We start from the raw sequence: 24,822 nt of genomic DNA, 5'->3' as shown, positions 1-24,822 counted from the left end.
CCAGACTCTTCCTTAGTCTTATAGCCAAAAACCACGCTCCCGTGTCTTTAGTACTTCCGATGGGGATAGGAAATGAGGTGTTACTGTTTCAAAACAGGACTTTTGAAAGGTCAGACACACAGTACCATGGTATAACTTGTTCTTGTTGTATGTGGTATGCTATCGAAGTAATTGATCTACATGTACTTGATGTCATATAATCCTCGCGTAGTTGTTCCCCGCATATTCACATCGTATAAGATGCATAAAATGCTGCCTTTCATAATGAAAGGTCATAGTGTTCATACGTTGAGCCACAATCGGAACCCATTTCCCGAAGACGCCAACGAGAAAACTTCGGACCTCCAGGATAGCACACAAACCCACCTTCTACTCCTACGAGAAAAACACATGACCATCAATATTCAATTAGTGCGGATTATCCTTGACGCGAACGAAGAAAAACTGGTGCTTCTGGCCGAAGAGTTGCGTTCATACCTTGGGGAGGGGAACTAGAGGTTTTCGCCTCAACTCCACAAACGTGCGGGGTTTCCGCCGGTCGCCGACATCACAACTCACAGCTGACAACACATCACACACACTGTGACCCCTCGAAAATCTACCATAATCACACGTCGAGACTTGAAATCAGTTGTAGTCCTGATAGAATCGCGCCAGGTGTCTAGGAGAGATGCTGGAGTGCCGACCATGCCCCCCCAAACAAAGCAACAGCCGAAGAGGAAGCACGTCACAACTGCATGCATCTCATGTCGCGAAAGCAAAGTCAAAGTATGCTCGGCGCCCTTGAGTTCCTCACTTCTATGACTGCCTTGTTACTGACAAAATGTCCTCAGTGTGACGGTGTAACCCCAACATGTCGTAATTGCGCGAACAAAGGCAAGGAGTGTCGCTACCAGGCGGGAGAAGACAAGCGCAAGTATGTCTTTCGCGCATGCATTGTTGATGAACGTAGTAGAGGTATCGTTATGTCGACGGCAAAACTTTAGGTTTTGTGAGCAATGAAGGGTTGAAAGCTGACGCATCCTTGTATCTAGGCTATCTCTTCGAGTGGCGATCGAGCTTCTATCTGCTCGAGTCTCCCAATTAAGTCGCCACATCGAAAGCAATGGTCTGCAAGTTCCAGCCATGACTCCAAGTGACGAGAAAGCACTGAAGCGTGTCTTGGATACCCTTGGATTAGCTCAGGTGGAAACATCACATAGCCAGCAGGAGGGCGAATCTCAGAACGATACCGTGACGCAGCAACTTACTCCAGCATCAGAGTCTCAATCAGCCAACATCCTACCAGTTCAAAAGGATGCCGCAATCATAGACGAAAATAACACAACAAGAGATATTCATACTTCTCCAGGACTCTCAAATCGGAGTTGCGACGAGACCGAGCGAAACGTATCCACGTTCCCAATCCAAACCACGTCCGTGGATGGCTTCCCACTTCAAATCGATAAAGGTGCTGCTGAGTTATCCCCGAATCATCAGCCAATGATGAACACCACATGTTTGACTGGCGATGCTGCGTCCACATGGCCATGGAATGGACAAAACCCAACCAACATCAATATGCCGCTGCCATTCCCGGATCATGTCTCAGAAACACAACCGATCAACGACCTGCCGCCTGTCATCAATGACACCGGGGAGCAGATCCCTACCGCAGGCGTGGACGAGCCGACCCCGGATGAAGAGGCCACAGAATCCGATGTCATGGAGGAAGAGTTAGTCGAACGTCTCTCCTACCGGATGGGCACTCTACAGGTTGAACCAAATGGCCAGATTCGTTACTACGGGGCAACATCAAATTTCAACTTGATCGAGATGCCGGCGTCAGATAATCTAACAATTCACCGTACGGTAAGGAATAACGGAGCCGAGAGCCTAAGTCTGCTGGGATTGAACAAGGAGGTCCCACCAGAAATTGAAGCACATATGATCAATTTGTACTTCACTTGGCAAGATCCCAGCTTTCACGTCGTCGACAGAGCGATGTATGAACAGGCGAAGATGAAGTGGGAGGATGACAAAGAGGATACACCGTATTATTCCGAAGCATTGAGGAACTCCATGTTAGTATCCGTTGTGGTCTTTATCATCAATTCTGTATGACTGACAAGAGGACGCTCGGTGTAGGTGTGCATTAGGCGCCGCTTTTGAAACTCGCTACCACCCCACGTTCGTCACTTTCCCAAAGTCGCTCGCAGACTTTTTTGGCGATAGGGCAAAGGCCCTACTGGAGATAGAGCTCGACTGTCCAAATGTGGCTACCGTTCAGGCAATGGTGGTTCTCAGCGCCCACGACATTGGGTGCAAACGGGATGCCCGTGGATGGCTCTACAGTGGTACGTCTCTGTTTCAACCGCCAATAATTTAACAATCTTCTGATGAATTATAGGCATGGCCATGCGCCTTGCATTTGATCTTGCTCTACATGTCGATGTTTCGCATTACGTTTCAAGCGGAGCTATTGGTGTAGCCGAAGCTGAGTTACGCCGGACTGTGTTTTGGGGCGCGTTCACTGTCGACAAGTAAGTTTTAAGTGCTTCACCCCAGCCGACGATAAAGCATATTAACATTATCATTTTAGCCTTTGGGGATATTACCTTGGCCGTCCTTTCCGTATCAATATTGAAGATGTTACAGTTGGAAAACCTGGCGAAGGCTTTGCGCCCCGGCAACCTGGACAATGGATCCCTTATACTTCTGCAAAGAGTCTGGAGATCCATTCACCAATCCCAGACTATGTCGAAGAGCTGAACAAAGAGCGTGTAACACTCACTGAGATCATGGCACCTCTTGGACATGTACTGTGAGTGCTGACTATTTCCCATGGTTTGTGAAACTAGAAAACTGACCTTCGTAAAGGTACGGTAGCCTGAAAACGACCAGCAAAGCTCTTCAAAAGCTCAATGCAGCAACGGTTGATAATCTGCTGGAGTGGGAGGCACAGCTACCATCAGTCCTACAGGTTGATCTATCCGATTTCACAACACCCTATCTTCCACATGTTTTACTCCTGCAGTAAGTCATTGCCTTACCCTGATATTCTCTCATATCTCTCTGTACTGACGTCTATGCCCTCATTAGTATGCAGTACCATCAAAATCTAATTCACGCCCATCGCCCCTGGATGTCGAAAAGCTACGTCCAGCCGTCCCCGCCCCAAGGCCCCGGCCACTCCCACGCTCGCCAAGTGTGTGTATCTTCTGCTGTCGCCATCGCTAAACTTCTTTCCCTCTACGAATCGCACTGGACGCTCCGACGCATGAACATCCAGGGTGTTTCAATAACCTGCTCCGCCGCTTTGCTTCTCACCTTCGCAGGCATATCTCGCTACCAAGGCCATTCCACAGAAACGACGGCCATGCATCTGAGTGTTTGTTTCAGAGCGCTTGATGAGTTTGGACCTTCCTGGGAAAGCGCAAAAAGGGCCCGGGAGTACCTTGTTAGGTTACAGAGGGAGTGGAAGAATAGGGCGAGGCTAAGCCACCCACTCCCCACCCAGCAGAACCCCGCAGCATTCCGCGGGCTGCATCAAGGATCTTCGTTCATGGCGCATGGGGCATCTTCAAGGAAGAGAACGAGGCATTCAAGTGATACTGAGTCAAGGACTTCAGCAACGAGTTATCAAGACGCATCTCCAGGACAGCAATTGCCGCATCAACAGACGGGATATGGTGCTATGAATGGCAGTAGTGTGCAAGGAGAAATGGATGTCGACTTAGGTTTGGAGTTGGACTGGATGTTTCTCTGGGATAATCAGGTGCCCCGGGGTATGGGGGTTGAGGATGGGATGTATTCAATGCCTATGGATAGGTTCATGCATCCACTTGATCGACGTATGTAGTGTTCAATTCATGTATACTTTTTCATTTTTCTATATCCTAAGTAGGCCTCGAACGTTTAATGACCCGCTCTACATCAATCGTCCTGCATGGATACCACCAGTGATCAAGATGTCATCCGAGGTATGATACGCCGCAGCATCCGAGAGCAGGTATACAACTGGAACCTTCAAATCCGTCCTGTCGCCCATTCTCCGCATAGGAGGCTCATTCTGCATAATATCGCCCAACCATGGCATGCGATCGCAAAGATCCAAAGTCATGTCCGTCGCCATATATCTACAAATCGGACGCGTTTGTCAGCAATTTAGAAACGAGAAATAGACAAAGGTTCCAAAAATTGGAGAATACATAAAGTAAACTTACCCAGGAGAGATGCTGTTGACTCGAATTTTCTTGGCTGCTAATTCAACACCGAGCGCCTTTGCCAACGCGACCACCGCTCCCTTACTCGCGCAGTAGTCACTTGTCGCCTGGCCCTTACTCGCGACGTACGCCGCAATGGAGCCGATCATGACAATGCTTCCACCACGGGGATTGAATTCCGTGGGCTCCTGCTTGTCCATCTGTGCGGCTGCAAGTTGAGCCGCATAGTATGTGCCCAGAACGTTGATGTTCATGCAGCGGGCGACAGAGTCAGGGGCACGCTCGAGGAAGGGTTGGTCGGGGCAGATTCCTGCGGCGGTGACCAGGCCGTCTATCCGGCCAAAGTCTTTGACAATCTCGTCAAAAGTGGCTTTCAGAACCTCATAGTTCGTTACGTCGCTCCTTTTGCGATGTTAGAAAGGATGTTTCGGGGATGATACTGGTGGTAGTTGGACATTTGCCTCGTTTCAAGCGCAAGCAAGTCGATAGGATTAAATTTTGGTTTTGTAGTGCAATAAAGACTTACTTGTAGTAATTGACTTTGACATCAAAATCCTTCTGCAGCTTCTCGAAATGCTCGTGGGGTTTGTCTGCAGCGTCTAATATGGCGACATTTCCACCAACCTCCGCGATAGCAAAAGCGAAAGCAAGGCCGAGACCTCGTGCAGCGCCAGTAATAACGATAGTCCGACCCTTCAGTGAGAGCAGGTCGTGTACAGTGTTTTTGAGGTATCGATTCACATCTGCACGTGGCTTGGTGTCGGTTGCCATTTTGTTGAGGTGGTAGTCAAAGATGTTATCTGAGAGGCAGGAATGAAACTGTAGTTCTCGGAACAGGGAGAATTATCTATTATATCAAGTTGATTTAAAAGAATGGGGCAATGTAGACTAGAGCCGAGGACACGAGGCGAAATGGAATTACATGGTCACCAGACAGCTTGAATATTTCGTAGAACTGCTTTTCCATGTTCCCCGCATTAATTGATGTTCGTTCCAGAGTTATTCCGCTGATTCCGTGGGGTATCTAACTGGCGCGTGAAGAGACAAAGCCTATGGCTTCTACCCGGATTTAGCTTCCGAACCTATTACTCAGTACGGGATTGCACAACCTCACTTCGTCAACACTTGTTCAACACTCCCGTCGCAAGTATTCCGTATGTTTCGGAATCCATAGTGATAGCTTTCCGACGACGTGGACTACAGTTGTTATGGAGTATGATGGCGAGGAGGGGTAAAACTATAAGATTTCACACTGGAATCGCCTCGCGTCGTTTCTATGTTTTTGTAGAGTCTACTTCTTTTCTCTGACCATTTCATATTCCAAAATGTATCAGGAGAATCCTATCCTATCGAACGGTACAACACCTGCCGCTAAGAAGGCGTCTGGTGAGCAGCCGGTGCGTGACAATGACGCTGAAGCTGTCCTTGCCTTGCGAAACTTCATCTTCGACATATGCAATCAGAATGGCGGGGGTCACGGTGGTTCTGCCATCGGTATGGCTGCTATAGGCGTGGCATTATACAAGTATGTCATGCGATACAATCCATCGAACCCTGAGTGGTTTGACAGGGATCGTTTCGTTTTGTCAAATGGTGAGTAAAATCTAGAAATTGGGAATGGCGGAAGTAAGCAATAGGCTGATATATGGGATACGAATAGGCCATACTGCGATGTTTCTTTATGCGTTGAACCATTTGACTGGCTTTGATAACTGGACGATGGATGAGATCAAGGGTTACGGAAGCGCGAAAACGAATGGCTACACGACCATTTGTCATGCTCACCCCGAGATCGAAGTCCCAGGTGTCGAAGTAACGACGGGCCCCTTAGGCCAAGGTGTTGCAAATGCCGTTGGTTTGGCTATTGCGTCCAAGAACCTTGCAGCTTCCTACAACCAGCCAGATTTCAACGTTGTGCAGTCCAGGATATACTGCATGATGGGTGATGGCTGCCCTATGGAGGGAGTAGCACTAGAGGCCATCTCTCTCGCAGGCACTCTCGGATTAGACAACCTGGTACTTCTGTACGATAATAACCAGGTCACTTGCGATGGACCTCTCGACTGGATCAATACCGAAGACATCAATGGTAAAATGCGGGCATCCGGGTGGCACGTTCTCGATATTGAGGATGGTTCCTACGATGTGCAAACCATTGTTCATGCACTCGAGTTTGCTAAGTCATTGAAGGGCAAACCTATTTTCGTTAACATTCGCACTGTCATCGGACTGGGAACGAATGTTGAGGGCACTTTCAAGGCTCATCATGGTGCCTTCGACAAAGACAGTGTTACGAAATCGAAACAAATAGCAGGTCTAGATCCAGCGATCACACACGTCATTCCACAAAATGCTCTGTCATACTTCCGCGAGAGGAAGCAACATGGAGAGAAAATCGAGGCTGAGTGGGATCGCCTTCTTAGTGACTATCAGTCAAAACATTCAGATTTGGCTACAGACTTCACATTGCGACGGAATGGTGACAACGGTACCGAATGGCAAGACATTCTTACAGGGCTGGATGCGAATGATTTGAAAGGTCTCGCAACCAGGGAAGTCAACGGCGTTTTGATTGAGAAGATCTGGAAAGCATACCCTGCACTCTGCGGTGGTGGCGCAGATCTTGTGAATTCCAACAAGGTATCTTATTCCGCAGAAGATGTCTTCCATCCATCAGTCAGTTACAAGGGCCGTTACATCCGCTATGGAATTAGAGAGCACGCCATGGCGGCTGTGTCCAATGGCATCGCTGCATACAACCCAGGGACATTCCTACCTATCACCGCTACGTTCTTGATGTTCTATCTATACGTAAGTACCCAACTATCCCACCACCCATCTGACAGGACACTCACCTTTCTCGATTTTAGGCCGCACCAGGAGTCCGCATGGGGGCACTCAGCCATCTTCCCGTCATCCACTTCGCGACCCACGATTCCTTCGCAGAAGGTCAAAACGGACCGACTCATCAACCCGTTGAGCTTGACTCGCTATACCGAGCCATGCCAAACCTCACATACATCCGTCCCTCTGACGCTGAGGAGACAATCGGAGCATGGCTGCTCGCCATCTCGAAGCAAACAGGCCCGACGATGTTGTCGCTCGGTCGCGATCCAGTTGGACAGGTGCCAGGAACCGATAGATACAAGGTCGCTAAGGGAGCCTATGTTATTGTCGATGTCGCGGACGCCAAATTGACGTTGGTCAGCTGTGGTACGAACTTGCACTACGCAGTTGCAGCCGCAGCCGCACTATCCTCTTCAGGCACACCAACACGAGTCGTGAGTGCCCCAAGCTTCGAGCATTTCGATGCACAGGACAAGGCCTATCGCGAGTCGGTATTCCCATTGGACGGAACACCTATCGTCAGTGTGGAAGAGTATGTGGCCACCTACTGGGCGAGGTATGTCACTGCCAGCGTGGGAATGACTGGATATGGGTATTCGGCATCGAACCCAAGCAACTACGACAGGTTTGGTCTGGATGCTAAAGGTATTGAAAGCAAGGTCAGGTCATACCTCAAAGAGTTGGAAAGCACAGGTGGAAACGCTAGGATGGCTGGATGGAGGCAGTTGTAATCAAACATACTGTACTCTCAAGTGTCCAAGCCGTGTCTTCTAAAATTTATAGATTATAATACTAGATATGAGGGATATGCTTGCATCACAGATTCCAAAATGAAAACCCTCTTGTTCTTCGCTCAATTTTTTCCCTTCCTGTTTCCTTGTCATGTCGCATAAAGAGGCGTCAAAGGCCCGAAAGGGAGATAGAGACGACATAGATGAATTGATAGTAGGGAATAATTTGAACTCGGATAGTGAAACACCTATGAGGACGTGAAGTTGAAGGATGACGTTGAAGTTGAAGTGTGACTACAACAATGCATGTCCTTTGTCTGTAGACCTAATCACTCGACGAATGATTTTTAATCTTCATCACTGGCGCAACAAGCTTAGCAGCATTTGCAATATGAAAATAGCAAATGCAAAAAGCATATTACTCAGAAAAATTAAGAAAATCAATGCCATTAACTATAACAATTTTTGGTGTAACCTAGGTCAGAAATTGCAATGATCTGGACTTGGCCTGTGTCGCAGGGTATATAGTTGATCGATTGCTACTGCAGGTGGTGGATGTGATCACTGTTGTAGGTGATTGATCGGGGCGCTTGATTAACCACTGTTGCAGCTGGGCGATCGATTGGCAGGTGGAAATTCGATCGAACCTAGGTAGGTAGCTAGATGACAACTCCATTCAAGGGTATTTACGACACATAGACTATTTTAAAACACGATTTCGATTAATAGGATCTATCTATGTATTGACTACAGTCTTGACGATGAGGTTCCCGTTTTGATCTCTAGTCTTCCCTGCAGCCTCAAACGCCACAGGAACTGAATCGAGTCCCTCAAATCTATGGGTGATAAGTTTGGAAACATTTGGTAGACTAATGCCGTTAATAGAAGTTCCAGTCACGGACGCTGTGGCGATCTCAATTGCTCTGGGATAAGCGTTTGCGTATCGCCAGGTTGTAATGAGATTAACTTCTCGATGTGATGCGTCTGAGATGGGAAGAGTGTGGTTGGGTATGCCCATGCCGACCAAAACGACCGAACCGCCTGATTGAGTAGCCTGCATGATATGGTTAGCACGTCGCCTTTTCAGTGATTGCTGATGAGAACATTGATACTCACGTATATAGATGATTGTAAGCATGATTCGACGCCTGAGCATTCAAAAGTCGTTTGCACCCTGCCAATCTTTTCTCCATCAGGCCAAGTGAGGGCTCCAACAGCGCCTGCTGTTTCTCTCGCAATTTCTAGCTTCTCTTCGATGGTTGCGCCTCGTTTCGGGGCAACAACGTGTACAGCATTCGCGAACCCGTTGTCCAAGGCAAACTTCAATCTTCCTTCGTCGATGTCCGCCATGACAACTTTGCGACATCCCGCCGCCTGGGCCGCCACTGCACAAAGCAAGCCTACAGCTCCGGCACCGAACACCAAGCAACTCTTATGGCCGCTCGCATCCCATACCGGTCCCACTCTCTTAACAGCGTGGATGGCGACGGCCAGAGGTTCGAGCAAAGCGCCAATCTCGAAGCTCAACGAATCTGGTAGCTTGTGTACCCATTTCACGGGATGGTTGACCTTCTCCTGTAGTAAGCCTTGGAAGTGGGGGAACTTTGACCCTGAGCTGCGGAATCTCAACGAGGGACAGATGTTGTATTGCCCAGACTTGCAGAGATCGCAATCTTCGCATGGTACTCCTACTTCCAATGCGACTCGATCACCAACGTTTATTTCTGGCCGCGATTGGGAGACATTGGAACCAACATTGACAACCTGGCCAGCAGACTCGTGACCTAGGCATAGCGGTTCGCGGGCCTGGATGCTACCATTGCGGAAGTGCAGGTAGTAGTGGACATCTGAACCGCACAACGTCGTCGAGCGAATGGCAACTTGAACCTCGTCGGGCTGTAGAGATGAGACAGGTCGAGATTCGAATTGGAGATTCTTGGGGCCGTGAAGGTATTGGCCAGAACTCGTCACGGCGGTTGTTGCTGTTGAGGTTGTTGTAGTTGCCATAGTGTAGTTTGCGTCGACAAGAGCTTCATGCAAATCTAATCTCAGTTTTGAAACTGTCTCCACAGACGAGATCTGGGGTAATTGTACGATGCCTTCAAAACTCTGCACCACTAAAGAAGTTGGTGACCTGGAATTCCATCGAAGTATGACAAATGCGGAGGCGGTTTTTGCGACAATTGAATACTATGATTCCGAACATCTCGAACGATCGGCAATGGCTACTCGCAATTTTTGATAGATCACATGAAGGCTTTGCGGATTTCCCAAAGTAGTTCTAATGTTATCTGCAGTTGCGGAGAAGACCAACGACTTCAACGGGATATGGTTTCCAACTGCTCCCTGATTGGCTGGTGGACAACTATTTCCTAATTGGGACGTTCGGCTTCACACGAACACAAATTCCGTTGCATTCGGGAGTTGATACTGGCTGAGCGACAAAGTTTCTACCCCACAAATATAGTTCCGTTCAGTTACACGATGTATTGGAAATCCGCGAAGTTGTGCACTGCATCGGCGCATTATCTCCTGAGACTTTGCCACGCGTGGGTGCAGTGCAAAACTAGATAAACCCAATGATCCGACAGCACCCAGCCCACACAAAGATCATTGAACTTTTATTTTCATTACTTTTGTCGCATCGTCATAGCCAGTCAATATGTCGAAGTACGCAAAGGAATTGAACGCCATCATCATTGGCGCCGGCCCCGCCGGTATTGCCATGGCATACAGGCTCAAGCATGAGCTCGGCTTTGAGGATTTCACCATTTACGAGAAGCTCGATGGCGTTGGTGGAACTTGGAGGACAAATACCTATCCAGGATGGTAAGCTGTTTTCACGTTCCCCATGTTGCTTAATCTGTTCCATCCGATGAATACTAACGAAACATAGTGGTTGCGATCTTCAGTCGCATCTCTACTCATTCAGCTTCAATCCCAATCCAAACTGGTCGAAGCAGCTTTGCGAACAGCCCGAAATCCTACAATGTAAGAATATGCCTCCAGATGCCTTGCTTCTATTACTCGCAGTCTTCAAAGGTGCAGAGGCTAACTTGAGACAAAGATATGGAAGACACAGTTGACAAATTCGCTCTCCGCCCTCACGTCCATTCATCTGTCGAGTGCTTAGGTGCAAAGTGGCACTCCGACAAGACCAAGTGGGAAGTCAAGTTGAAGGATTTGGCAACCGGCATTGAATACTCCCAGTTCGCCTCCATCTTCGTGTCCGCCGTTGGCGCCATTTCCTATCCCCGAGACGTCAAATTCCCCGGCATGGAGAAGTTCAAGGGCGCAATGTTCCACACTGCACGATGGGATCACTCAGTCAGCTACAAGGGCAAGCGAGTTGCAGTTATCGGCAATGGATGCAGCGCAGCTCAGGTGGTCCCTGCTATCGCTAAGAGCGCGGGCTTTGTCAAGCAGTATGCTCGTAGCGGACAATGGTACCACGCTCGCCCCAACCGCATGTTTACCGACTTGGACAAATTCGCCTTCCGCTACTTGCCTCTGTGGCAACGCCTTCTCCGTCTCATGATCTTTTTGGAGGCCGATGAGGAGACAACAACATACTTCCCATCGCCGAAGGGCCAGAGGGCGCGCAAGGCTAAGGAGCAGGAGTCGATAGAGTACATCAAGTCCATGACACCCTCCAAGTACTGGGATGCGGTGATCCCCAAGTTCCCGTTGGGTTGCAAGCGACGCATCTTTGATCCAGGTTATCTTGAGTCTCTCAACCGATCCAACGTGGCCTTGATTCCTGAGGGCATCAAAGAAATGACCGAAACTGGTATTATCAGCTCATCTGGAATCAAGGATGATTATGATATCATTGTCCTTGCTACCGGATTCCAAGTAGCACAGTTCCTTGTACCCATGGAGATCACAGGTGCAAATGGTAGCACTCTCCAGGAACAATGGAACGCATGCAGAGGCGCCCAAGCATACCTTGGAACCCACGTTCACAACTTCCCCAACCTCGCCATCCTTTTCGGCCCTAATACCTTCCCTGCCAACAACAGCGCTCTCTTCGCATGCGAGACTCAGGTCGACTACGCGCTTAAGTCTCTCTTCCACCCACTCATCGACGGCCGCGCATCCGTGATCGAGGTGAAGCAAGCAGCGGAGGACCGTATGACCAACTCTATTCACACAGAACTTGCCGACACCGTGTTCGCCGGCGATTGCTCGAACTGGTATATTGGCAACTTTGGCAGGAACGCTGCTTCTTGGCCTGGTCTGGCGAGGTCTTTCTGGTGGGCAACATATACTCCAGACTGGAAGGCATTCAACTTGAGCGGCGGGTCTGCTTTGTGGCCGCTTTTCACGGTTAAGAGGTGGGTTGTCACAACGAAGCCTTTGACCAAATTAGCTGTTGCCGCTGCCGTTATCTACTTCGCGTCTGGGAAAAAGGGTGCTGTTGAGATACCTCGTCTTGTTCAGGGTTTGTTTGAGAAAGCGCGAACAGTATTGGGTTATTAGACATCATTAAAGCGACCCGAGATGAAGTAGTTCCTAGAATATATTTAGCACGGTTTGTTCATGATGTAAATACGCGAACAATGTGGATAATTTAAAAACGCATTAGATCTTTCCCAACATGATATACGCATCTATCCTCTTGAATGTTACATGATGCAATGATTTTGAACACGCTGATGCGGTGTTCGAATTTTCGCCCTTTGTCATGCTTTCTAGCATAACGCATCTTATGCTTCCACTATCCAATTCAAAGCTTCAACCGTGCTCATCGCAACATTTATAAAACACCTTTTTTTGGGGGTCGTTCAATACATTTAAGAAGACACATGTCCATTTTACGTGCAGAGAAATCAGCCAACAGTTGCGCGATACCGTAATTCCTTTAGATCACGTAAATAAGATAATAATTTGTGTTCCTACGAGGAAGAAGATCTATGCATCCAATGTAATTCTATCATTCTGACACTCCTACGCGCCCTTGGGTATATTATTAGGTACCTGCTCGAACCACTCCGTCTCCGGTGAATATCGGTAAATCGTGGTTTTGATACCATACGGCTTCTATAATGCACACCGTCATGTTAGCATCTGAACCTGTCTGTATCTTTGAACATCGATGGAGTCCCTACCGGTTGTAAACAGAATACTGTATCCTTGGCCACCTCAAGATCTGCCAACTCATCCCTCCTCAAATCCCAAAAGTATGCCAACAGAACCCGCACCACTGCCCGATGTGTCACCAGCAGCAAATGATCTCTCACTCGCTCCAGCTCCAGAATGACCACTCGCAGTCGGTTTATGACATCTATGTACCCCTCGCCTCCTGTACCAGGCCATCTGTAGAGAAGTTTATTCGCTTTACGGGCGGCGTATTCGTCGGGGTGGAGTGTCTGAATTTGGCTGTACGTGAGACCCGCCATGATGCCTGCATTGAGATCGTCAAGCATCTTCATCTGCCTTTTCGGGTATATGGCGGAGTCAAATGGAAGCGCAGTTTCTATCGCTTGGGGCATTGTCGAAGTCCATATACCAAAGTCTTGGTGATCTGTATGCGATGATCCATTGGTGGTAGGCTGTTGGTCACCGGTCGGTGATGACTTGGACGCCTTTGGTGGAACGCTACGATTTGTTCGTTGCGCATCTATGAACCGCGCCAGCACCTGGGAATATATCTTTCCATGATCGCTCAAATCTGAATTGCGGCCGATCTTTCCTTCACCGTCGTCGATGCTTTCGCCGTTGCAAGAAATCCAAATCTGACGGTCCGAAAGGTTGAAATTCAACAGATACTCCACCATTTGAGTAGCCAAGAAACCTTGGGCAAGATGCGTGTTGATCTTCCTCCCGACATCAATGGTTTGTATATAGGATACCATATCTGCCTCTTCCGCTTCTCCAAGAGGCACATACGATTTCTCGTACAATGAGACACGTTGGCGAAAATCAGCCAGCGCTTTATCGTGGTCTTTGTCTTTGTAGTCAGGCCCTGAGAGTTTAAGGCGCATGTTCGTCTCTAGGATGGCTTCGTCGAAGCAACGACTCTCGAGGTAGATGATGTTGAGGCCATCGCCAGCCCTTGCTCTAATATGTGAGCGAATGAGCCGGCGACGTTCAGGTGTGTTATTTGTCGCGTCCAAAATCCCAACTGTGCCGTCTTCAAGTAATAACCAATCTAGTAGTTCATCCAAGGTTTGGAGCGCTACCTGATCGCGGAGTGCTACGCTAGATCGATTCGCGGGATCAAAGAATGCAGCTGACGACGAATGCGACGAAGTAGACTCGTTCGAAACTGGCCCGTCCACGATATCGGTTGGTCGAACTAATCTTCTTCGCTCGCCGACATTGAAGTTCATTGTTTTGTATCTCAGCCAGTTCAGATATCGAGCTAGTTTCTTGACGATGTAGCTTTTCCCACGCGCGGGGAGGCCGACCATAACGACCACCAATTTTGTGCTGACATCTCCTGAGACGAGATGACCATTGACGGATTGCATTTTATTTGAGAACTTTTGCTGTGGGGGTATTTTGAAAAGAATTTATTACCTTGTTCATAGGAACGATGCAGCTGCATTCAACACCAAAAAAGCGCAGAATACGTGTCGCACGATCTCTAGGCCGACATGGCCAGGAATTGAATATGATTTCCATTTGACTCACTGGGTAATCGAATTCTCACTGTTTCCGTTGGCTTTCTGAAAAATCCCCCGGGGCGGTCATCGGGTCACGATTACCCCAGAGTTTGAGCCTGGACCAAAGCTAGGGCCTGGAAGAAGATGTAGCATATCCGCCCAGGAATTGATTCCGATAATAAATAGGAATTCAATCGAACCGGTCTTGCGAATCTTCTAGACAAGAGTTTCCTCCGACTTTGTATGGATTGTGACTTTCCCGAGCGTGTAAGAGCCGCCGGAATCTGAAATCCGATTGGATCTTCTTTGGCGCTAACCCGCTCCCCGCATCTTGACGCGCTCCGGCCGGTTCATGGCAAAACCCACGGGATAGCAACGCGATGAAAGTTCGGAGCCGGGAAAGGAATATATGATGGAGCTTTGGAGGACAATAATATAGTTACTTCTGCGCTCGGACAAATCACTATAGATCGAATCGACCTTTTGTTCGCATTTTTTATGCCCAAATTCTTTGACAATTCATAATCTGATCTTAACTAATCTTTACAAAATGGGTTCTATAGACACAAAAGCTAGCTCTGCTGATTATCATGAGCGAGCTCTTACTGCTGTATGTCCCAAGCAATAACCGCATTTCTAACTACCCCTCATTCCGTTCACAGCTGATTCTAATCAATATGTAAACAGCTAAAGGACAAATCTCTTTTCATCTCAGATGCCTTTATCGACGGCAAATGGAAGAGCTCAGACAAGACATTTCCAGTCTATGGTAAGAAGATTCATCATTGTTAAGAAACTCAAAAGATTGTTTCTCACAATGTATAGAGCCGTCAACGGCCACGGTACTTGGGAAGGTTGCCGATTGTGACCTTGCCGATTTCCAGAACGCAATCAAGAGCGCATCGGAAGCTCAGCCAAAGTTCTTCGCAAGCACCACAGGCACTTCTCGAGGCGCCCTTCTGCGAAAGTGGTACGAGCTTATTATACAGAATCAAGACGACAGTAAGTAATCATCATATTGGCCTCACTCTATTATCTTCAAGTCTAACGCGGGCGGTAATCTACAGTTGCAACAATACTCTGCCTCGAAAACGGCAAAACATATGCCGAAGCAAAGGGCGAAGTCGTCTACGCAGCAAGCTTCATTGCCTGGTTCGCAGAGGAAGCAACGCGTGCCTACGGAGTTACGATCCCTTCTTCCACACCTCACACAACTCTCTACACAACCCGCGAACCAGTCGGCGTTTGTGGTATCATCACACCATGGAACTTCCCAGCAGCCATGATTACCAGGAAAGTCGGACCGGCGCTGGCTGCAGGATGCTCCGTTGTCATCAAGCCTCCGAGTGAGACTCCATTCACTTGCCTGGCATTGACGAAGCTGGCCGTCGAGGCAGGCATCCCACCGGCCATCATCCAGGTCTGTCCCACAAAGAACAGAGAGGCCGCTACCGAACTGGCGACGAACCCGCTAGTGAACAAGATCAGTTTCACTGGCTCGACAGGCGTGGGCAAAATGCTGGCCAAGCTTGCGGCGGGCACACTTAAGAAGCTCAGTTTGGAATTGGGTGGAAATGCGCCATTCATTGTGTTCGATGACGCCGATTTGGATTTGGCCGTTGAAGGAGCAATGTTCTGCAAGTTCCGGTGCACAGGACAGACATGTGTGTGGTAAGTTAACCCTACCAACTCTATCAAAAACAAACTCCTGTTGCTAACACTTTTGTTTCCCAGCGCAAACCGTCTTTATGTACAGAAGGGTGTCGCTAAGGAATTCACCGCCAAACTCGTCAAGAAGGTCGCTGCCCTTCAAATGGGACCTGGTCTCGACACCAAAACCACACAAGGTCCCCTCGTCAACAAGTCCGCCGTCGACAAGGTCAAAGAGCACGTTGCCGACGCCCTTTCCAAGGGCGCCAAGGTCGAATTCGGCGGATCTGCTCCAGACAACTCAGGTTTCTTCTTCGAGCCCACTGTTCTTTCCGGCGTCACCGCAGACGCGCTCGTCAGCAAGGACGAGACATTCGGACCTCTCGCTCCAATCTTCGAGTTCGAGACGGAGGAGGAAGCCATTAAGCTCGCTAACGATACGGAATTCGGTCTTGCGGGTTACTTCTTCTCACGCAATATCGGAAGGGCGATGCGAGTCGCACAAAGACTGCAAGTCGGTATGGTCGGTGTGAATACCGGCAAGATCAGCGCTGCGGAGGCACCATTTGGTGGTGTAAAGGAGAGCGGTTACGGGAAGGAGGGCAGTCTATATGGTCTTGAGGATTACCAGATAATCAAGAGCGTGACCATCGGAAACCAGGATGCTTAATAGCTCTGCCAATGTGTAGCAATCTGTAGATACTAGAAATGATAGAAATACGACCTAAACGCTTTATTCATCTCGTAGCTTTGTGAAACTTTAATGTTACGTGCTCGGCCTCAAACCACCGGAAAGGTTATTTCCTCCCAAATCAAGATTTTCGAAATGAAGATCAGAGATGCAAGACACATGACTCCTTTGGACGCGAATCGCAAAGCCTCTCGTGATAAACGGTGACCCGCTGGTCGGAATTGAAGCCATCGCGGGACTTCGATTCCGTTCCTTATTTACTTCACCTGACCTGACATCCAGCGATGACGGATCGCAATTGCACTTCAACGGAAGTTACACCGAAGTCGGAGCATGTTCAAATATATGCCATTCCAACCCAGCGAGAGAATCCTAGCTCCATAAACCTCTCTACATTACGACTCTTTAAAGAACCTTACTAGCAATGGCCGACGTACGCGAACATTGGATTGCCTCAATCCCGGGAGACGGAATAGGAATCGAAGTCATCGAGCAAGCGCACAGAGTCCTTAAACAGCTCGAGAAGCTTTCGAAGACATTCAAATTGCACATCGATACGTTCAATTGGAGCTCGAATGATTACCTGAAGACAGGGGAGTATATCCCCGCAGACGGACTCAAAACTTTGAAGAAGTACGATGCGATCTTGTTCGGCGCTGTGGGATCTCCTGGTATGTATAACTCGTCCTACATCCATTCATTTGGGAATATGAAGTGCCAATATTGAGCGCGATCAGATGTTCCCGACCATATCTCTTTATGGGGGTTGATCCTCCCAATTCGCAAAATGGTACGTGTACCCGGTCTCACATTTGCATGTCCCTCCGCTTACGAGCCCCAGTTCAACCAATACGTCAACCTTCGGCCGATCCGTGTTCTCCCCGGACTAAGCTCCCCACTCAAGCACATCGATGCGCAAGACCTCGACTGGGTCATCGTCCGCGAGAACAGCGAAGGCGAATACGCAGGCCAGGGCGGCACCACCCATGACGACACTCCGTACACCATTGCCAACGAGGTTGCGGTTTTCACAAGGCAAGGCATAGAGCGCACTATACGTTTTGCATTCGACACAGCGTCGAGTCGGCCACGGAAACATCTTACACTGGTGACGAAGAGTAATGCGCAAAGACATGGGCTGGTGTTGTGGGATAAGATCTTCTATGAGGTGGCAGCTGAGTACCCTGACGTTAAGACCGACAAGATGTTGGTTGACGCCATGACGGTACGAATGGTTCTGAAGCCGAGCACACTGGACACTATCGTGGCAACAAACCTCCACGGCGATATCCTTTCCGACCTAGCTGCGGCGCTCTCGGGCAGCATCGGAGTCGCCCCATCGAGCAATTTGAATCCGACGAGGGAGTTCCCGAGCATGTTTGAACCGATCCATGGGAGTGCTCCGGACATTGCGGGACTTGGTGTCGCGAATCCGGTTGGGACATTCTGGAGTGTTGCGGAGATGTTGAAGTGGCTTGGTGAACAAGAGGCTGGGGAGAAGTTGATGAAGGGCATTGAAAAGGTGACGGAAAGTGGGTTCAAAACCAAGGATATAGGAGGAAATGCAGACATGGTTACAGTGACGGAAGCATTGCTTCGAGAACTAGAGAATAGTTATTAATGGGTGCGACATTTTTCTCTCGGGATTAATTAGTTTTGAAATCTGCTCTAAATCTCACTCGAGAAATGAAATAATGTGAACTATACATAAAACTTTCCGCAGGTACCAAAAGTTCAATGATTTCAGTGCTGTATTATGAATTACTATCTCCCTCTTATAGACCGTCCACTTGGTCAAACCATCAGACCAGACATCAACACACATTACAGATGCTCACAGCTTGATCAAAGACGTGGTGTTGGTGGTTGAACGTTGTAACGTTCACCTGTAGCGTCGGAATCCACATCCCGCTGTCTTCAACTAGCGTGATATCGTTGTACTAGAATTTGATTTACTCTATAAAATTCCCAAATGAACGAGGTTTATGGTGAATGATCCCATCAACCTTTGCAATTATAATACGGGGTTACGGGGTTACGGAATGCTCGAAAGCCCGAATCACCGTAGTATAGTCCTACCTGATGGTGCACTGTTCTAAGGGGGTGATTGGGCTGGCCAGAACGTCGAGCCGATGTCGCTATTCTATTGGCCCCTTACTTTTAGAAAATTCAATGATATCATAGTGTGGAGTATTCATGTACACGTACCCTTTACTTTCTTTCCTGCGTATTCGACTTTGGATGGTACAATAGGTGGTATAACCACAATAATAAGTTAGGTACTTCACTGCATCAATGTAGTCTAGACCCTATTAGGCTTAATCGCGGTTAGATAACGCGCTTCGATAAGAACATTCCTTGGCGAACGATCCTCCAAGACATCCATGTGTTCTAAACACACCACCATACGGGAGAAATGGCAGAAAGCCAATATTTTCTGATGAATCAAACCAATGGCCACATCCGGGCGACCAGGAGCTCCATACCCCAAAAGTTTTCGCCTCAGCCATACACGCCGCAAGACAGGTTGCCTCCCATGCCGACGAAGGAAGAAGAAATGTGACGAGACCCGGCCCAACTGCACTGCATGCAAGCGAAACAATCTCGACTGTGAATGGCCGAGAAGTACAACAGTTCCTGATGCTAGTTCTACTCTGCTTTCACGGTTAACTCGTTCTGCGGGTGATCTTTTCCCATCAATACAAGCTAGTCAAGCTTTCAAACTGACCCCTGAGTCGTTTCGATTACTGGAGCACTATACAAGCATCACTGCAACAGAATTTCCAGCATATGCTATGGATCAATCGCAGAATCCTTACATCAGTCATATTCTTCCGGTGGCGTATGAAGACGAACTGATGATGCATGTCGTATTGGCTGTTAGTGGCGCCCACCTGTCACATAAACTTCCAAACGTACCATCGCTCGGTCGTGCTACCCAACAACATTACTCGTACGTCTTACGGAGTCTGCAAAGCGAGATCCAGCATTGCTTCTCTCGCGACACTAAGCGCGTCATCTGTCTTTTATTCGTTGCGGCATTGCTCTGTGTTTACGAAGTAAGATTGTCCAGAATACAGGTGCCACTAAATTCTAACATGCGTCAACCTTTAGGTGCTCGCTGGATCCACTTATAAGGTATTATCCTTCCATCTTCGCGCAATCAAGCAAGGACTTCGGCACCTACGTGATGTAGGATATTCTATCCCTGCTCGAGCCAATGAGACCGAGAAGATTTTGCATTTCATCTGCGAAGGATATTCGTACATGGAGTTCTGTAACCTCATCACACCGACTCCTCAAGTGTCGATACCTTCCGATTTCATACCAATTGTGTCGTCTCTATTGGGCCAATCAATAGCCCAGCCTCTCAGTCCGGTGTTCGGTGGCAGCAGACTATTGTTCGAGCTGATCCCGCAAGCTAATGCATTACTCTATCTTCGTCTCACCGAGCAAGCGGAAGGCCATGTGGAGCCTACATCGTCTTTCATGCACAAACACGCAGAACTAAGCAGCGCGATTGAAGCCTGGAAAATGGCTCTTCCTATAGATGATTCCAACGGTAGCCATTCGTTAGGCACTGAACAGGCCTACCTGTCAGCGTGGGCACAAAGCAGCATGGTCGCCGAATGCATACGCAATGCCTTACGAATTTACATGATGGCCGCCTTTCTCGGTAGCCAGCCGCCAACACCCGATATTGAATTGGCTATCCAGCACGAAGTGCTTGCATTCGCACAGACTAGTCGCGCCATCATGGACACTAGTTGTGCATCTATCATCCTGTGGGCTCTCATTGTCGTTGCAACGTGCACTAGAGACGACTTCCTCCGGAGGGAGATCATATATTCGCTGGACAATTCACGCTTCCAAATGCGGCATCTGGGGCTTGTTCGGCAGGCGTTGGTTTTACTGTGGGCCGATGCCAGTTCTGGGGCTTTTGGGCCTTATGGCTTACAGCTTGTTATGGAGAAAAACAATATTGGATTTTGCATATTCTAGCTTCTATTATCTCCGCCCGTATGGGGCAAGGTTCTTTATGTTCCAAATGAATTGACCAACAGAGGAGGCAATTACTCAATCAATTCTACGAACCGTATGCTAACAAGCATGTTCCACTAGCTAGTTAGTCCCGGTCCCAGTCTGAGCAAGGTTATCTGCATGGGTTGATGCATACCTCGTGTGGGTCTTGCGAAACAGTCTTAGAGCACACCCCTACTTGTATGCATCTAGGTTCGGTAGGTCCCGTGCGATTTGCTCATATATTTAGTATTCCCCTCCCTCCAGAGGGTAAATTTGGTTTGTTGTAGTTCTCATCCTCCCACAAACTAAGCCACAATGAAGAACCGTAGACCCGTTACCGATGTAAGTGAGACCTTAACATGGAATATTATGTGTCTTGAGTTCACTAAAGATTGTTCCAGTCCCCAGCTGTTCATAATGCGCCTCTTGCAGCAGACGGTCCTGGAAGAGACAGCTTCTCGAATACCCTCCTGCTTCTCGTGCTGCTCGGTGTCCCCATAGTGCTTTCGTTGCTCTTCGGCGGCGGGCTGTTGTTAACAGTGATCCTCATCCTGACAACCCTACTACCTCTTCTAGCTATTTACTGGATGATAATCTCCCGATACAGCCTACCTCCAAACAACAAAGTTAAACTACCAAATCGTTCCGTCGAACACTACATAACCTTCAAATCCGACACCGACAAAGCGAAATGGAGCGGACGCAACACCATCCCAATCCATACCTTCGGCGAGATGTACATCGACGGGAAAGTAACCTTCAACGGAGACTGTCTCGAGATGATGGAGTACCGCCACGACTGGTCCAACTTCTCCTTCACGTGGTCTCTCTGCCGCTACATCGTCTTCACCTTCGGCATTGATACGCTCTTCCACACACGGGCTCAGGACATGGATCAGGTGCGGCCTAACTACGATCAGGGCGATGACCATTATTCGTATTTTCTCGGCCCTCGCATGGTATACACCAGTGGCGTCATATCCGACACATCTCGTGAAGAGACTCTCGAGGAAATGCAGGACAACAAGATGGCTATCGTGTGCGAGAAACTTGAACTCCGGGAAGGCGAGACACTCCTCGACATCGGCTGTGGCTGGGGCACGCTTGCGAAGTTCGCGAGCGTCAACTACGGCGCGAAAGTCACCGGAGTAACATTAGCACGCAACCAGACCGCCTGGGGCAACGAAGGACTCCAGAAATCCGGTATCCCCGACTCACAAAGTAAGATTCTCTGCATGGATTACCGTGACGTTCCCCGCGGTAAGAAATTCGACAAGATATCGCAGCTCGAGATGGGCGAGCACGTCGGCGTGAGGAGGCTTACGACGTTCTTCCGCCAGTGCTACGATATGCTCGAGGATGACGGGGCGATGTACGTTCAGCTTTCCGGCTTGCGACAGGCGTGGCAGTATGAAGACTTTATCTGGGGGAGCTTTTTGAATAAGTATATTTTCCGCGGCGCGGATGCTTCGACGCCGCTTTGGAATTATACGAGAAGCCTCGAGATGGCTGGCTTTGAGATTAAGAGGTAAATACCACTGCAACTATGCCGTTGTACTGGGGCTGCAAGATTCTAACGTCGATAGTGTTGATACGATAGGTGTGCATTATTCCGGCACGTTATGGCGGTGGTATCGGAACTGGCTAAGCAATCGCGAAAAGATCGAGGCCAAGTTTGGGGAACGATGGTATCGTGTATGTGACATTCTTTCTCCCATGTCCCCTTCTAAACAAATTCTCCCTTTTATTCCTCACTAACATCTTGATCGTGTATAGATTTGGGAATTGTTCCTAGCTTGGTCCACGATAGCATCTCGTCAAGGTAGTGCAGCCTGTTTCCAGATTCTGGTCGTCAAGAACTTGAACGGTGCACCTCGGATCGATGGTGTGACTTCTCAGTATGGGCTCGCTGGTGCACTAGAAAGGAGTCGCGCAGCGGGGAAGAGCAGCTTGGAATGAGCTGCATTTAGGTCATGAGGACTTGGTGAATAGTTAGTGCGTAGAGTTCAAGATGGGGCGCTGAGTGATACAGTTCATATGATGAGGCGACTGTTTTTAAGTGAGGAAGAGACACAACGCCATTTAAGATATGGCTTTAAAGATGGCTTCAGGATCCTGTCACTTACTTTGCTATGCAACGAAAGACAAAATAAATTCGGCTTTCTCTACGATTGATTTCAAAGCTTGCAACAATCAAACCTCAGTTGATAGTGAAATTCAACCCTCTTTACCGAATGGTTTTAGTGATCCATCCCCATATGCGCCAATTTTTCCATCGTCTTTTATTCATTTCGTCCATTACCTCATCTTTATCCTTACGAATTGAAACCCAGGAAAGTCGTAAAATTCTTCTCAACCGAAGCTCCCTCTTTTCAAGGTCCGATGCTTCGACTAGATTGGCACCGTTATTTCCCTCGCGTGTCTGCACTTCTTTCATACCATGCCCCTCTCTTGTCTTCTTGTCACTCGCGTAGACCTTCACAACCGCGAAGAACGCCGACACCCAGGTCCTTTCTAGATGGCGAGGATATCGTGGCTGGGTTTCAACATCGCCTCCATCTACAAGAACACCGTTAATCCAATTTCGGGGTTGAACATCGCGTAGCCCCCAATTGAGGGATCTCATCAACAACATTGTCTGAATCTGTCTTTCTAGATCACTCTCAATGGAACCATCCTTCTCGAAGAACGGCTTCACGATACCCACTATTATTTTTCCAGTAAATTTGGCCACCAGAAACTTGGCGTTTCTGGGCAAGTTGTGGTATAACTTGTTTAGAATATTGATATCAAAGGCTACCCAGCCTTTTGCACACATTGGCTCCAGGAGGCTCATCAATTCTTCCTTTTCTACGATCTCCGGTGGAGCAAATGATAGATCAGCCTCGATTGATTTCCAAATCCCTTTCCCAGATGGGCAAGTTTCGAATAGTTGAATCCACTTTTCAAACGGCATCCGCGGTAAGTGATGTGGGGAAGCTGATGGCTTCGAGAAATGTACACTGGCATATGCGCATCCAGCATAATATCGGCTTTCGAGTTTGAGTGGCCAAATTTTATTTTGAGTAGGAAGAGGCGGTTGATTCTGGAAGAACTACTGGGTATCAGTCCCAATCTTCTCATAATACACACTCCCTACCTACCAGCTTCAAAGCAAAAGATTGCCTGCTTTGAGGAACTCTGCAAAGAAGAATCAGCCCCTCTGCCCCATTTCCAATGACTTGCATGATGCGGAATGCGGTAGCCTGAGCGGGGCCGAGCCTCTTCCTGGTGTTTGAATCCTGAGAAAGGAAGCTGTGGAATTCTTCATGGCGGAGTGCAGCCTTCGGGTCGAGTGTTTCTAGGATCATTGGACTTTCCTAGAAATTGACAGAGATGTCAAAAAGAAGCGTCACCTTTTTTTGATAGTTGGTCTCTGGGTTGAAATGAGTCTTTGTTCGCTGAATAGATCAGAAGTGGTGTGAGAACTGTCATAAACATGGCTCGAAAGATTCCTTCGTCACGTTCATGGTGCGACGCGACTGGTGCCTGTCTGGGCCAGGTTGCACAAAGCCAGCGGCCTGACGAGAGGGACACCAAACCTCCAAATAGTAATTAGAGTATACCTATGGAGTACTCCGTACAATGTCTAGTAGATAGACAAGACTCTATCTGTATGTTACATTCACCCAATTGCCCGGATCCATCGTTCGCTCCTAACAACACAACCTTCAACAAAAAGAGTCGAACCGAAGAAATTTCTGATATCTCAACTGGGTCAATACACAAGAGAAATCTCGGAGACGAAGTGTATATTCATTTAGAAAGAAGTCAGCAAGGAGGACACCCACTTATGTAATCCACTATGAATAAGAAAGATATAACCCTCTGATTTCAATTGTTAATTAGCCCTTTTCGTACTAATCTATAATGTATCCAGATAACTCCGACATATTTCTATTAGCCATCCCCATCATCTACCACGATGCTTTCCGCACCTTTTGCAAAGGCGTAGGTAATACCTTGGACAAGTGCACAAGTGAAGTGCCACGCTATGATTGGTTCACACCCGCTAGCGCGAACTG

At 48.3% G+C, this 24,822-nt stretch overlaps 11 protein-coding genes across 11 annotated transcripts; 7 read left to right on the top strand and 4 right to left on the bottom strand.

Moving 5' to 3' along the window:
• The first annotated feature begins 389 nt into the window (after positions 1–389).
• On the top strand, positions 390–3,909 carry BU24DRAFT_494892 (uncharacterized protein). The gene is made up of 8 exons (XM_033534090.1): positions 390–768; positions 834–916; positions 1,035–2,063; positions 2,128–2,336; positions 2,390–2,522; positions 2,582–2,803; positions 2,860–3,015; positions 3,082–3,909. The coding sequence occupies exons 1-8, from the start codon at positions 688–690 to the stop codon at positions 3,839–3,841; spliced, it is 2,673 nt and encodes an 890-aa protein (XP_033381338.1). The 5' UTR covers positions 390–687; the 3' UTR covers positions 3,842–3,909.
• A 1-nt stretch (position 3,910) lies between these two features.
• On the bottom strand, positions 3,911–4,976 carry BU24DRAFT_453281 (short chain dehydrogenase; the record flags this gene model as incomplete). The annotated part of the gene is made up of 3 exons (XM_033531252.1): positions 3,911–4,118; positions 4,206–4,607; positions 4,732–4,976. The coding sequence occupies 3 exons, from the start codon at positions 4,974–4,976 to the stop codon at positions 3,911–3,913; spliced, it is 855 nt and encodes a 284-aa protein (XP_033381337.1).
• A 554-nt stretch (positions 4,977–5,530) lies between these two features.
• Positions 5,531–7,905, top strand: BU24DRAFT_484945 (putative transketolase; the record flags this gene model as incomplete). Its single annotated transcript, XM_033533370.1, has 4 exons — positions 5,531–5,591; positions 5,625–5,798; positions 5,866–7,016; positions 7,076–7,905. The coding sequence occupies 4 exons, from the start codon at positions 5,531–5,533 to the stop codon at positions 7,781–7,783; spliced, it is 2,094 nt and encodes a 697-aa protein (XP_033381336.1). The 3' UTR covers positions 7,784–7,905.
• A 614-nt stretch (positions 7,906–8,519) lies between these two features.
• BU24DRAFT_435291 (alcohol dehydrogenase) lies at positions 8,520–9,790 on the bottom strand (the record flags this gene model as incomplete). The annotated part of the gene is made up of 2 exons (XM_033530082.1): positions 8,520–8,837; positions 8,900–9,790. 2 exons carry the CDS (start codon positions 9,788–9,790, stop codon positions 8,520–8,522), a joined length of 1,209 nt encoding a protein of 402 aa, XP_033381335.1.
• A 718-nt stretch (positions 9,791–10,508) lies between these two features.
• Positions 10,509–12,365, top strand: BU24DRAFT_494890 (monooxygenase; the record flags this gene model as incomplete). Its single annotated transcript, XM_033534089.1, has 3 exons — positions 10,509–10,612; positions 10,680–10,774; positions 10,851–12,365. The coding sequence occupies 3 exons, from the start codon at positions 10,509–10,511 to the stop codon at positions 12,263–12,265; spliced, it is 1,614 nt and encodes a 537-aa protein (XP_033381334.1). The 3' UTR covers positions 12,266–12,365.
• Positions 12,366–12,733: 368 nt separating this feature from the next.
• BU24DRAFT_435289 (bifunctional 6-phosphofructo-2-kinase/fructose-2,6-bisphosphate 2-phosphatase) lies at positions 12,734–14,199 on the bottom strand (the record flags this gene model as incomplete). The annotated part of the gene is made up of 2 exons (XM_033530081.1): positions 12,734–12,826; positions 12,895–14,199. 2 exons carry the CDS (start codon positions 14,197–14,199, stop codon positions 12,734–12,736), a joined length of 1,398 nt encoding a protein of 465 aa, XP_033381333.1.
• Positions 14,200–14,835: 636 nt separating this feature from the next.
• On the top strand, positions 14,836–16,768 carry BU24DRAFT_443223 (aldehyde dehydrogenase). The gene is made up of 5 exons (XM_033530573.1): positions 14,836–15,004; positions 15,082–15,163; positions 15,220–15,396; positions 15,462–16,065; positions 16,129–16,768. The coding sequence occupies exons 1-5, from the start codon at positions 14,945–14,947 to the stop codon at positions 16,712–16,714; spliced, it is 1,509 nt and encodes a 502-aa protein (XP_033381332.1). The 5' UTR covers positions 14,836–14,944; the 3' UTR covers positions 16,715–16,768.
• Positions 16,769–17,159: 391 nt separating this feature from the next.
• On the top strand, positions 17,160–18,402 carry BU24DRAFT_484935 (tartrate dehydrogenase/decarboxylase; the record flags this gene model as incomplete). The annotated part of the gene is made up of 3 exons (XM_033533369.1): positions 17,160–17,406; positions 17,473–17,525; positions 17,577–18,402. 3 exons carry the CDS (start codon positions 17,160–17,162, stop codon positions 18,354–18,356), a joined length of 1,080 nt encoding a protein of 359 aa, XP_033381331.1. The 3' UTR covers positions 18,357–18,402.
• Positions 18,403–19,530: 1,128 nt separating this feature from the next.
• Positions 19,531–20,737, top strand: BU24DRAFT_465334 (uncharacterized protein; the record flags this gene model as incomplete). The annotated part of the gene is made up of 2 exons (XM_033532266.1): positions 19,531–19,794; positions 19,850–20,737. The coding sequence occupies 2 exons, from the start codon at positions 19,531–19,533 to the stop codon at positions 20,735–20,737; spliced, it is 1,152 nt and encodes a 383-aa protein (XP_033381330.1).
• A 336-nt stretch (positions 20,738–21,073) lies between these two features.
• Positions 21,074–22,717, top strand: BU24DRAFT_412296 (S-adenosyl-L-methionine-dependent methyltransferase; the record flags this gene model as incomplete). The annotated part of the gene is made up of 4 exons (XM_033526104.1): positions 21,074–21,100; positions 21,160–22,286; positions 22,345–22,453; positions 22,535–22,717. The coding sequence occupies 4 exons, from the start codon at positions 21,074–21,076 to the stop codon at positions 22,715–22,717; spliced, it is 1,446 nt and encodes a 481-aa protein (XP_033381329.1).
• Positions 22,718–22,985: 268 nt separating this feature from the next.
• BU24DRAFT_484933 (uncharacterized protein) lies at positions 22,986–24,129 on the bottom strand (the record flags this gene model as incomplete). Its single annotated transcript, XM_033533368.1, has 2 exons — positions 23,902–24,129; positions 22,986–23,852 (listed from the first exon to the last, which is right to left on the bottom strand). Exons 1-2 carry the CDS (start codon positions 24,106–24,108, stop codon positions 22,986–22,988), a joined length of 1,074 nt encoding a protein of 357 aa, XP_033381328.1. The 5' UTR covers positions 24,109–24,129.
• Between the last annotated feature and the right edge of the window lie 693 nt (positions 24,130–24,822).

Source organism: Aaosphaeria arxii, assembly GCF_010015735.1.
Source record: "Aaosphaeria arxii CBS 175.79 unplaced genomic scaffold BU24scaffold_7, whole genome shotgun sequence".
NCBI lineage: Eukaryota > Fungi > Ascomycota > Dothideomycetes > Pleosporales > Aaosphaeria > Aaosphaeria arxii.
The sequence above is the reverse complement of the archived record's forward strand: the minus strand, read 5'-3'. Positions and strand labels throughout refer to the sequence as shown.

Coding starts and splice junctions, on each gene's coding strand:
- BU24DRAFT_443223 (XM_033530573.1), top strand. CDS start 14,945: ATGGGTTCTATAGACACAAAAGCTAGCTCTGCTGATTATCATGAGCGA. Junction 15,005..15,081: donor ATGAGCGAGCTCTTACTGCT/GTATGTCCCAAG, acceptor ATATGTAAACAG/CTAAAGGACAAATCTCTTTT. Junction 16,066..16,128: donor ACAGGACAGACATGTGTGTG/GTAAGTTAACCC, acceptor TTTGTTTCCCAG/CGCAAACCGTCTTTATGTAC.
- BU24DRAFT_494892 (XM_033534090.1), top strand. CDS start 688: ATGCCCCCCCAAACAAAGCAACAGCCGAAGAGGAAGCACGTCACAACT. Junction 917..1,034: donor GCGGGAGAAGACAAGCGCAA/GTATGTCTTTCG, acceptor CCTTGTATCTAG/GCTATCTCTTCGAGTGGCGA. Junction 3,016..3,081: donor CCACATGTTTTACTCCTGCA/GTAAGTCATTGC, acceptor TGCCCTCATTAG/TATGCAGTACCATCAAAATC.